Source organism: Chionomys nivalis, chromosome 7 (assembly GCF_950005125.1).
Source record: "Chionomys nivalis chromosome 7, mChiNiv1.1, whole genome shotgun sequence".
In the NCBI taxonomy this organism is placed as follows: Eukaryota; Metazoa; Chordata; class Mammalia; order Rodentia; family Cricetidae; genus Chionomys; species Chionomys nivalis.
Genome location: NC_080092.1, coordinates 16,129,832 through 16,142,690, shown reverse-complemented (window position 1 = coordinate 16,142,690; position 12,859 = coordinate 16,129,832). Strand labels below are relative to the sequence as shown.

The window sequence follows — 12,859 nt, the reverse complement described above, 5'->3', positions numbered from 1 at the left end:
ACAAAATAAAAAGTAGAGAACAGGACCCCAAAGGGTACAGAACAATTAAATGAAACAGTTACCTCTATGTCCTGGATAATCTTCGGGTATAATGATCTATAAAATGAATTGGGAGGGCCATCTGTAGGTCTGTTTTTAAACAGGTACTGATCCCTGGAATGAAAACAAACAGATGTTACATTCTTGCACACAGAAGAGCAGATTGTATTTGCGCTTGTTCACCAGGACAGCCCATGCTCAATGTCTTCCCTTGCACTGAAAGTTAACAGTTCAAAGCAGGTTCCTGACAAACTGCAGTTCCCATGGTAGAGACAATTTAGTTCTGGAATGATGCTGGTTTTGGTTTTCTGAGTGCTGTCACACAAATAATTAAGCTTTCATCCTAGGGCTATTTTTCCCCTATAAACTTTATTAGTAAAAACTCGCAAATAAACAGAACACAAAGTCTATACATATATCTTAATGAGCGCCTCAAAAATTACAATAGGCACTCTGAAGCTGTGGACCTTCACACTGGATTTTACACTTCCACTATCAAATATATTTTTATGCTCTTATCCACTACAAAAAAATGAAAACTCCATGCCAGAGTTAGAATCAAGGAAACAATCAGCCCGATATCCTTTTTCATTACTCAGGTCCATTAGCCACACTGAGTCCTTCCTCATTCCCTAAAACCTAAGCCTTCCTTGTTCTCTTTTCTACCTGTTATACTGCATCCACATGCATAACAAGTGCTAATGAAGCCTAGGGGAAGTCTTATTCCACAGTAAACCTCCCATAAAGAAAATGCAGCCCCACCCTCACTCTTCCCAGTCCTGTGCCTGTCTGTAGCTCGTTCTCTGTGCTGACTGAGCCATGGCACTGATAATACACAGAATTATCAAGCTGCATTTAAGCTCACAGGCTTTCTTGGAACCCCTCTGGCTGTGCTTCCATTCCTCCCCATGAGCAGTAATAAACGAAGTGACAGCTCCAGCTGGCAGCACAGCTCAGTGGTAGAGCGGTTAGTTGCCTACCATGAATGGGCCCCAGGTTTAATCCCCAGTAGTTACAAAAGCAAATAACATTACTTGACACTCATGTTGTTTTCCTTTAAAAATTGTTTTATGTATGGGGGTTTTGCTTGCAAGTATGTCTGTGCACTACATGCATGCCTGGTGCCCATGGAGGCTAGAAGAGGGCATCAGATCCTCTGGAAATGGAGCACCAGACAGTTGTGAGCTGTTAAGTAGATTCCGGGAATTGAACCAAGGTCCTCTGAATAAGCAGCGAGTGTTTTCAACAACTGAGCCATCTCTCCAGCCCCAGCTCTCACATTGCAATAGGATTATAGCCTGAGTTTTGAAAAAGCATAAATTCACAGCTTAAAAAAAAATGAATGAATCAGGCATTTGAGGTACCTAACTTTACAACAACAAACGCATACGCGTCAGAAGGGGGGATTCTAACAGCTCTAACCAGTCTTGACTAATCCTTTTTTCCTTGTTTAAACAGACTGACACATTCACAAACAGAATTGCCTTGAGCAAGCAAGCTGACTATACACCAAGTGAAATATCCCTAAATAAGCACTCCATACTTACCACCCTCTTCTTTCTGAGAGGCCCTTCCAGAGAGGGTCAGTGCGCACCATCCTCTCAATCAGCTTCTTCCATAGCATCCCTTCTGAGATCACTCGCTGCCACTCCTTACACACCAGCTCTGCTGCACACAGAGACCTGGCATCCAGGTAGGAGAGGATGTTTTCTGCTATGTGATCTAGGCCTTGCTCTACAAAACAGAAAAGCAATGCAAAGAATGGGCAGGGCAGAGGACACAGAACAGCCCTTATTTTCATAAACCCTGAGGCAGAGGAAACACCCAAGAGAACAGGTGCAGCTGACAGCAGGAGCTTTAGTGTAAAAGCTGCCCTGGGACAGTTCTTTCTCAGAATTTTGATACTTTTTTTCCTCCCCCATTTTCCTGCCAAACCCTCACAAGCCAGTGGTTCTCCGAAGTTACAGCCGAGGCACAAGAAGGAAAGTTCTCAGGCTGTGCTCTGTAGTGAAGCCACAAGGGGAACTCAAGATTCCTTGCTTCAAAGCCTGTGCTTGTTGCTTATACTCTCGGTCTCTTCCAATAAACCACAGTGCACCGTGAGTCCTCGATAGCTACAGGAGCCAAAAGCTGAGACTGACCCATTTTTTAAGGCATATGAAGAATTAAAATTAAAATCCTCTCATCTCCCTCAGATGGAGAACTACTTTCTGTTGTGAGCAGATGGGTAAAAACCCTCAAAAGCAACAGCCATGTGCTTACTCACTTTAGGACTGAGTTAAACAACCCACAGACGGGTCAGCCATGAGAGCCAGCTGAGTCTGTTGACCTGAGGAAGTCAAAGTAGAGGGGATAACCGGTTCCCAAAAGTTGTACTCTGACCGCCACAGGAGTGCTGTGGTGCACACACACCAAAACACAAGACATATTCACACAATGTGAGGGGCCTTGCAAAGAGATTCATGCGCAGCTCGCCATGCACAGTACCGTCACCATCTGTTACAGTCCTCCCTGTAGTTCTAGGTGTGTCCTCTGTAGCTACAGGAAGTACAACTCATCCCTGAGCCTGGAACGTTCGAATTCCACATCCTAAGTTCACTGTGTACTGTGCACACTGTGTTCTATGACACAAACCAAACCCTGAAACACACTTGTTCTTGGTTTTCTACTAAGAGGTGGTGGCAGCGGCAGCCACCCTTTAGCACAATACCTGAAAGCAAGCTGATGAAAAGATTTCAGAGCAAGGCAGCATTCCCTGGGGATTGATGTTCTCTTTTTCAAGCTCAGCAGCACTAAGCTTAGTGTTACTAGCCAGGGGCAGGTGGAACGCTGTCTTGCCTGCATGGTTCAAAACGACATAGTTACACTGCTGATGACAAGTTTCCAGGCCCTCCATGTAATAATTCTACCCTGGACTAGATCTAGGCCCCAAGTTCCATCCCTGACAATGAAGGCCACGTGGCACCACTGCTCTCCTGTACACTAGAATTACTAGAGTCACCTCTTTCCCTCATGGCCACATCCTAGCAGATTCCCAAGATGGCTGCAAGTTAAAGTCTTACGCCCTTCTCCCCAGTTGCTATTAAAACAAGTCCCCTTAATTCTGATGTGACCACTGGTGGGATGGGGTCAGCAACACTTTATCCTTATCCTGAGTACAATTCAGCGTCAAAAGTTCCATGTGACCTAGTCACTTCAGCCTCGAGCATCCAGAAATGGGAGTATTGCTCAGTAGACCTGCATAGTGAGTGAACAGATTGTTTTTACCCCCATTTGAGAACAAACATAAGAAATGGGTCAGAACCAAGGACAGCACCCAGGACAGTAGCTTTCCCCGGTAGGCTATCACTGATGAATCCTATAATACTCAAGGGTCCTAACACTTGGCCACCAGCTCTCTAAGTCATCTAAATATGTTCAATCCACATCTGTCAAGTCAGTCCTCAGAGACACCTGGAGAAGCTCTCATCAAGACACTGCCATCTTTAGACCATTCTTCTGACCTTGACTCTGCTAAGAGCAGGCAGAAGAGGAACCAGCTGAATCTGGCTTACTTGCTCACTCTCTTGCTGGTACTTACTAGGTTTGCAACTTTGCATTTGCAGGTTGGCACCAGTTGCGTTGGGTCCCTTCTTAACATATACAGTCTATTCTCAGTGGAGAAAAACGACAAAACACACATAAACAAATTAACCGCCAGCTCATAACCCTAGAGCCAAAAGATCTTTCACATCCTGCATTCATCCTTTGAGGCTTATATACCCTACCTAATCTTTTCAGGTGCCAATTAACTTTTTTTAATTAAGATCTACTAAAGAGTAAAATCCAGTATGATAGCTGACATCCTACAAACACTTCCCCAGCTCTTAAACCCTGGAGAGCTGTCCCACAGTTCCATCTGGGCACCATCAGATAAGACTATTAGCCCAGCTGCACCAACACACTCTTCTCAGAACTACCCGGTTCTGAACACCAGTCCCAAGCTCTGTCACTGCCCCGCAAATGTGCTTGCAGGATTTCTAAATATATTCATGTTCTGCTTGGTCACAATTTTTCTTTTCTTTATTGCTTAAGAGCATTATTCTCAGGAAAAGAACTAAGTTAAATAAGAGTGAAAACAAGCCTTTTTCTATTACCATTATGCCATCAAGTAAGCACGTACCCCTTCTTTTGTTGTAACTTCCCTCCAGGTGATTGGATACTTTGTCTTCAATTCTCTCTGTATAATCTGACATGATGTGAAGCTTAGTGTTATTGATACCATTCTCCAAAGTTCAAACACCTGGGAACTGGCGTGCTCGCGCCCTCCCCTACATCTATGTGTAGTCACAGGCACACCTCTTTCCCCACCATAGGTAAAACTATGGATTTAAATTCCAGAATCTCTCAGCTGTCATAAACTGAAATCTATACTCATCCTAACGATAATCATTAAAATCATGTTTAATCACATTTCTCTAGCCATGAGAAAACTTACTTAGCTCTTCTTTGGATTTCTAACTCTGGGGGCTCACTGAACTTCCTTTTCTAGCCCTACATAGGATATTAACAGTCCACTTTACATGACTCCCACATCACTAACTAGATCCTCCTAATTGGTTATAAACATGTCCAAAACAATTCTCCTTTCAAATCCTCTATTCTTGGAGAGATGAAACAAACAGCAAGGCAAGTAGGCATTAGAAAGCTGGCTTTCCCGGTCTCAATGGCTCCCATCACTTGTGAAGAACCAGAACAGCACCCAAACTTCCAATTTACTAATAAGCCAGACCCTGCAACCATGCTAAAGATGCTAAAGCCATGTGTTAGATTAGAAACAGTTAGGGTCACTGATTTTCAAAGGCACAGTAACAAAAACAGATCCCTCAGACTTTCTACTGAATCAGCCTCTGGAGAAAGCAGCCTAGGGGTCCATACTCCTGGAAGTGCCACCTAATCCTGACAATTTGGAGACTGCTGGTTTATAGCAAGGGTACCCATGCAGCCTCGGATCTCTCCTCCTCACTGATTCCTCACAGCTAAGCCACCAGTAAGTTTTTGCATACATAAATCCCTTACACATTTCCTCTTTCAAATATCATGAGCTCGGCCGGGCGGTGGTGGCGCACGCCTTTAATCCCAGCACTTGGGAGGCAGAGGTAGGCGGATCTCTGTGAGTTCGAGACTATCCTGGTCTACAAGAGCTAGTTCCAGGACAGGCTCCAAAGCCACAGAGAAACCCTGTCTCGAAAAACCAAAAAAAAAAAAAAAAAAAAAAAAAAAACACCCAAATATCATGAGCTCATTTAAACAACATCCTAGTGACACCTAAGGTTAGGCTCCTTTCTTTTGGTTGCTACTTTAAATTCACATCATCCTTAAAGGAGTCAGTATGCTTTAGTTTTACGGAAATGTAACAGTTGTTAACCACATACCCTGGTTTACATTTGTTTCAGTCAACTGCTATGTGAATGGCCATAAGAAAATCTATTATTCTTTTTGGATATCATTAGTCATAACAGAGGAATGATCTTGAGTAATGAAAGGAGTTAGCACATATAATCTGCAAAGTAACTCTCCAAACAAGCACTCTAAATACCCAGTTTACAGGGAAGGAATCTCTCTAGTCCAATGGGAAGTCTAATAACATAAGAGACATAAAGGGCCAGACAGATAACGGACACTCAATAATGTCCTCAGTTGTCCCCTCCCATCTCCTTAGCTGATTCGGATGTTCAAGGAGGCTACTATGGTCTTAGTCTGCAAAGAAAACATAGCTACAGTTTCCATTCTATTAGTATAAGCCCCATATTCCTGAAATGGTTTGGAGGAATAAGAATCAAATACTCTATTGGAGCACCTTGAGCCACTGAAGAGAAGATTCTTCAGAAGTCATCCTGAGGAGTCATACAAATCTTGGAACTTTCTGGTTTCAAGTCCACTAAGGAAAAGGAGGTCACTGAACACAAGGCAATCTTTTAGTCAGGGTGAATGAAGTGCTTTGGGGTGTTAAACTAAGTACTTTTCTAAACAGTGCGCCTGGCTCTTATTACTCTATCATGCTGAGTGAGGCCCCTCCCCTCCTGAGGCAATATGAGGACGCAGCACTGCCTCTGGACGCAGCCTGACACTGCGCGCACAATTCTGGAAGTGTTGTTGATGCTAATTACAGGCGCCGCGTGAGAATCTGGGAAAATGTCAGCAATAAACTCAAACAATTAAAAGGTGCCGATTTCAAAATTCAATGTGTAAAAATCACCATATCAAAATGAACTTCAAATGTGTGATGCCAGTTCAATGCCCTTGATGAGGGCAGGTCTAACACAGCAGCTTAGACCACACAAAAACTTCCATTACTTTAGGAACCTTTCAAAGAACAGCTGTAAAGAAACTTCCGTTCCTCTCCAGCTCTGCTGCTCCTTGCTTCCCTAGTCACAGCTCTGGTTACAAAATCTGAAGTTAGAAACCTTTTAAAACAAGACAACCACCTACAACCCATGTGTGGATGCCTTTCCTGGGAATATGTAGCTCTAAGGGCTATAAAAGCAGGAAAAGAAGCACAGGTCACAAATCCAAGAGCTTCCCATGACACTATCCAGAAAACCTAACGACAGTGGAAACACCTACACAGAGCACCCACCAGGCGCAAGGCATACGACACACACGCTGTCTTTAATCCTCTCGCCACACAGATGAGGTGAGGTATATAGAGTGTGGTGTGAACCCTAGGGCTGTCTTAACTCCACGCTCACACTCTCCACTCTGTGATGCTGGGTCTTTGGCCTTGCATCCAGCCCAAAGTCTTAGCTCATTTCTGCCCATCTACTGTGACCTTTGATCTAGTCTATCACATTTACAGTCTATAATGGCTTTCTGTCCTTACTTGGGGGCTAGACAAATGAATAAGCCATGGTCAGGAAGTTAAGTGTTCCAACATTTTTGATTGCACAGATACTTCACCAAATTGATCAGCAAGACTTATCATCCCCTTTGAAGTACAATCTGCCTCTATTTTAAATGTATAAATTCCCCTTTAACAACAGTTCTTACAAACCACAAACTCAGCCTGCAGAAATTGACATTGCAGACTAAACATTTACCATGATTTTAGAAAAGCATATCATAATTATCACTTTTTCCACTGAACCAAAAGGAGCCAGAAACCACAAACATTTTCCATTTTTCCTATACTGACAGGTACAATGTTCACAGTAAGCATTTAAAAAAGCCAAAACTATAGACAATTTTTGAACTGTTTTTCACAATCAAAGTTTAAAGTGATTGTCAATCTTAACAGTAAAAATTCAAACTCAAGGTACTTATCGAAAAGACTGAACACTGAACTAGTGGAATGATTAAAAGTTGTTCTGCATCTTATTAAACCTACATAAGCACACACAGACCTATCTTCCCAGCATAGGTCTGGTATATGCCAGGTTGAATTTGAGTCTACTAGTCACAAACACAATCAACTTGTTCCCAGCTAGTAGATTCTCAAGTATGAAATACACTGACATATGTATATATGTTCAGATAAAATCCTGTTAAAACAAATAGCATTTTAACAGAAATATTTCCATGTCCCAGCCAACAGTCCATTCATTTCATGTAACATTCTATACCACAAAATTCCACTTTAACAGAGATATGGACAATGCCTTAAAATTCGCTGTAATGAAAACTGAATTGTATGCAATTATACTAACCATATTTATATACATAACACATGTTCATCTGTTCTGTCTCTTCTCCAAGGCTGTGCGTGCACTCCCCAGAGGAACCTCTTGAAACTATCAGGGGAACTTCAACAGCGCCACCTTGTGGCTATTCTGTAACCATAAGGGGCAATCATCCACATCTAACTATTTGGAAAGCAAAGAAGAGGAAAGAAAATAAAACCAAAACAACAGAACAAACAACAAACAGATTTGCTTGAGAGAATGAGGCTTGGCCTCATTAGTCCACAGTCACTGAAGAGGAATAATTCAATCATCAACTGAAAGGCTTCCCTGACCCTTCCTGGAGCAGCTCAATGACCAAGGTTCTGGAGTCCCGGCGACAAAAATGCTGTGTGTGCTACAAACAGAGGAGGTACACACACGAATCCATTCACCTATACCATTCTCTCTCTCACAGTGAAAGCCCCCCCCTCCACAATTAAAAGTGAATTTTATGCACTGGGTTTTTGTCAATCTGACACTGGCTGGAGTTCTACAGAAAGCAAACACACGCCAGGAGAGTGAGCCAGTTATCAACCAGCCTTCCTTCGTGGTCTCTGCTTCAGTTCCTGCCCTGACTGCCCTTAATGGAGGATTGTAAGCTGAAATCAACCCTTTCCTTTCCATGTTGCTTTTGAGCATAGCAATAGCTAGCAAACTAAGACAGTTATGAACCATTTATTTAATATTCGGGGCTAAGTTAAGGATTTCCTAGAGGATCTTAACTGAGTGATTTTAGCCTTTCTGCTAACTCTGAACCAATGCCTGTCCACTATCATTTTACAATAGCACAGGGCAAACAAGCCATGTGACCCAAAGGCATTTCACCCTATTCTTCTGATCCTTGTCATTCTAATCTGCCTAATGAGAAATTGAACTAAGCAATTAAAGGCTGTAATTCTGAATGGAAAAGGTTCCTATTTGCTTTTTTTTTTTTTTTTTTTTTTTTTTTTTTGGTTTTTCGAGACAGGGTTTTTCTGTGGCTTTGGAGCCTGTCCTGGAACTAGCTCTGTAGACCAGGCTGGTCTCGAACTCACAGAGATCCGCCTGCCTCTGACTCCCGAGTGCTGGGATTAAAGGCGTGCGCCACCATCGCCCGGCCCTATTTGCTTTTCTAAAGACATTAATGGAAAACAACTAATAGGAGACAGAACAACATTCTGGCATCAAAAACCAGCAGAGTCCAGCCTTCCTCAGCTAACTCTCAAACATTCTTTACACTCCCGGTGCAGAAAATAAACTGAAATTCTGAAGAGCACAGAGAAGTCAGAAGTTTCTCCGTCACTTTGAAGCCCAAGCTCCAGGCCCAGGAGCACAGCTGGGTCCCAGGTGCTGTGAAAGCACTGAGAGCTGAGCGCCCATTGCTCCCTGAGACGTGGTTGGCACAGTAGCACTGGGCCACGGTGGGGGTCCCAAGGCCTGAACTGGCATGGTGACAATAAGGACACTACACTGTATCAAAGAAGAGCCAGTATTCCCTTCAGGAGTCAGAGCTCTACATCTTACCTAGCCAAATTGAAGATGAAACATTTCAAAATTAGAAAGGAAAAAGTTGTTACAAGCCAAAGCAGAATGAACCTACCTTAAATGAAACTGTGGATACAGGTTTACCTATTGCCCAGACCCATTAGATGTACTCCAACAGTGAATCCTAAGGTCTAATATGGATTTGGGAATGACTGTGCTCACCCATGAACATAAATGCACGGACAGTTCAGGAGGGTGTCCCTGTGGAAGGCACAGGCAGGAGCACAAGAGCTCTGTACTTTTCATTGAATTTTGTTCAAAACTAAAACTGTTATAAATACAAAGCCCTTTTCTAAAAAATAAATAAATAAATAAATAAATAAATAAACAAACAAACAAACAAAACTTAGCCAGAAAAATGTACCTATGAGAATACATACATGAGTGAGGGTGGTGGGGCGGCAATGAGGAGTGGGTAGAGAAGCAAGTTTCAAGAAAAGCAACAGAGCTGGAAAGACGGCCCAGCAGTTAAAAGCACTTGCTTCTGTTTAACAGGACCCAGGTTGAGATCCCAGCACACACGCAGTGGCTCACAACCACCTCTAACTCCAGTTCCAGGACACCCAACACTCTGCTGACCTCTATGGGCACAAGACACACACATGGTTAACACATGTATACAAACGCTCAGAAACATAAAATAAATAAATCTAAACAAAAAAGAGAAAAAGAAGGTGGTACACACCTTTAATCACAGCACTTGGGAGGCAGTGACAGGTGGATCTCTGTGTGTTCGGGGCCAGCCTGGTCTACAGAACGAGTTCCAGGACAGGCTCCAAAACCACAGAGAAACCCTGCCTCAAAAAACCAAGGGGGTGGGGGGATAAAAAGAAACATAACGAAGACACACGATCGTTTCCTCGGTTCTGAGCCGTTTCCTAAGGCGTCCCTCAGACACAGGAGAACACACCAGCTGTGAGGCTTGCCAAGATGCAGACAGAAGGGAAAGCAGAGGTGTGTATGAACACATGTACCTGTGTGTCTTTGTCTGCATCTCCCTAGCTGGCCTCAAATAATCCTCCAACTTAGCTTAAAGGGTGCTGGGAAAAGCAGGCATGAGCTACCATGCCAGCTCCATACATTTTTTAAAATTACATGTAAAGGTAAAGTAGAAACTGTATACATATCAAAATAAAAAGTGTATCTTTAAAAAAGAAAAAGATAGATTGATTTATTGATTTATTGATTTATTGATTTATTCTGTATACAGTGTTCTGCCTGTGTATATGCCTGCAGGCCAGAAGAGGGCACCAAGTCTCATTACAGATGGTTGTGAGCCACCATGTGGTTGCTGAGAATTGAACTCAGGACCTCCGGAAGAGCAGTCAGTGCTCTTAACCTCTGAGCCATCTCTCCAGCCCTAAAAAGTGTATCTTTAAGAACAAAAAGCAACTAAAAGAAGCAACAACATTGTCATGTGATCAATCACAGGAACAGCCTGAATTCTTAGAAATACATCTACTGGATTTTAATATATGATACTTGAGGAAGGATTAAAATCTAACCACAACACAGTGAATGTCCCCAGAAATGCTGGTCACAGGGTAGCCACACACATCCACTCAGCTCTCCCCAGGCTCAAGGACTGGGCACCCTGCACTGCTCGGCAACTGTCAGGCCAACCATGATTACCTGGTAAGGCGGTGATAAAGTCCCGCTGCAACATGGGCTTCAGGTAGGAGTTGATATGTCCATGCTGGTAATGACACATCCGTGAGATGAGATGCTCCACAAACTCCACCTGGTCCGATTCGGACCACTGGTCGAAGTACTTAATGCACAGGTCCTTTTCTTTCTGGTAGTTCCCCTCTGACGGCCTCTTTCTGGAGACAATCACAGATGACGTTCCGTTACTTATCTGTTTTGGAAAAACAAAGAAACAATAATTAGCTAGAAAGGTCTTTCGCCAATTTCATTAGAAATACTTTTTGTCCTACGGATTTAACCTTAAAATGCTAGTTTTAACCTAAACCAATTTCTCTGTTAATTTCTTTCTTCATTCATTTCATAATTAAAACATAGCCAGGGCCTATGCATATCCTCAAATTAATGACCACAGTAATTGCTGAAGTTGCAGCAGTTTCCAGAGCTGACTGGTGTGTAAGCTCACCATTCCCCAGTGCAATTCCACAACACCATCCCATCATTGGGTAAGTCATTTTGGAAAGGATCATCTTAGAGGAACTGCCCAACTTGACAAGGTGGCATCTGGTTGGCTAGTAGTAGTCTGTCTCACTTCTTCAAAATTAAAAGCTAATGTCGCTCTTATACTCAAGTTATTTTCCAAGACCTCAGCTAAATGCCTAGACCCATGGATAATATTAAATGCTACATGTTTCCGCATATATATATATATATATGATAAAGCTGAGCTTATAAATTATGCATAAAAGATTATTGACAATAGAATACTTAAAACAATATGCTATGATGTTATGTGAATATGCACATACCTTCTCCCCCTACACTTCTGAAATTTTTCATTTAATGCCTCCCCACACGGGTTTCTCTGTAGCTTTGGAGCCTGTCCTGGAACTAGCTCTGTAGATCAGGCTGGCCTCGAACTCAAAGAGATCTGCCTGCCTCTGCTTCCCAAGTACTGGGATTAAAGATGTGCACCACTACCGCCCAGCTCACTTAATATGTTTAGACTGCAGCTGACCATAGGCAAGTATGATTACAACTGGAGCAGGGCTGGCTGGCTACTGTACAGTAATGCTAACAATTCTCCAGGTATTAGCAGCTGGAGCCTATCAACACAGACTCTGTCTGTCTATCTGGATGAGAGCCCTAGAAACTGTTATCTCTAGCAAGTTCCTAAGTGCTGCAGAGTCCACTAGACCAGACTGAATTTGAGGAAGACATTGAGAACCCACGTCTATCTCAATAGAAGAAGGAGCATGAAAATAAGTCCATCTTCAATGTTCCATTTTCCCCTAATAGTTGACCCCCTCTTTATTAGCTCCCATGACTAATAAATGTTGGCCAAACAGTTTAGACTTTCCATTCTTTCTTTTGTTCTACTCCTCAGAAAACAGTCCAAAGTAACTCCTGTATACTCGGAAAAGTATTCATCCTGGGTGGTTCCTATATGATCAATGCGCTCCTTACAGCAATGTCTTTCTCATCAGTTCCAGCTACCTGTCCCTGCATAGCAGCGTCATCTAATCTGATGGCCAATGAGATAGCTCAGGAACCCGCTTAATAGAAAGAGATCACTGACTCCAGAAAGTTGTCCTGTGGCTTCCATATTGTACTATAAAATGTGTATCTGTTAATTAAATTAATTAACTTAAAATTTTTAATTGAAACCATAGGACTCTGGATAAAGTACTGGGGAGGGTTCAATTCTAGTACTACTGCCTTAGAGAAAGGAAAAAGAAAAAAGCCATAATATCACTTCTGGACGACAGTATCCAAAAATCTAGAGGCTGGAAGATGACTCAGCAAGTAAAAGCACTTGGGCTGTGCAAGCATGAGGCCCTGAGTTCAAATCTTCAGCATCCACTAAAACTCCAGGCATGGTTGCACATGCCTGTAACACTAGCATGAAGGCATGTGAACAAGCAGGTGCCAGAGCGCGGTGGCTAGCTAGG

General features: G+C 42.8%; 1 protein-coding gene across 1 annotated transcript in view; it reads right to left on the bottom strand.

The window, feature by feature from the left end:
- Fbxw11 (F-box and WD repeat domain containing 11) overlaps window positions 1-12,859 on the bottom strand; it is a 104,950-nt gene that overhangs the window by 22,893 nt on the left and 69,198 nt on the right. The window contains exons 4-6 of the mRNA XM_057774413.1: window positions 10,896-11,121; window positions 1,587-1,773; window positions 63-153 (exon numbers count right to left, since the gene is read on the bottom strand). Coding sequence (XP_057630396.1) covers window positions 63-153; window positions 1,587-1,773; window positions 10,896-11,121 — 504 coding nt within the window. The remainder of the gene's footprint in view (window positions 1-62; window positions 154-1,586; window positions 1,774-10,895; window positions 11,122-12,859) is intronic.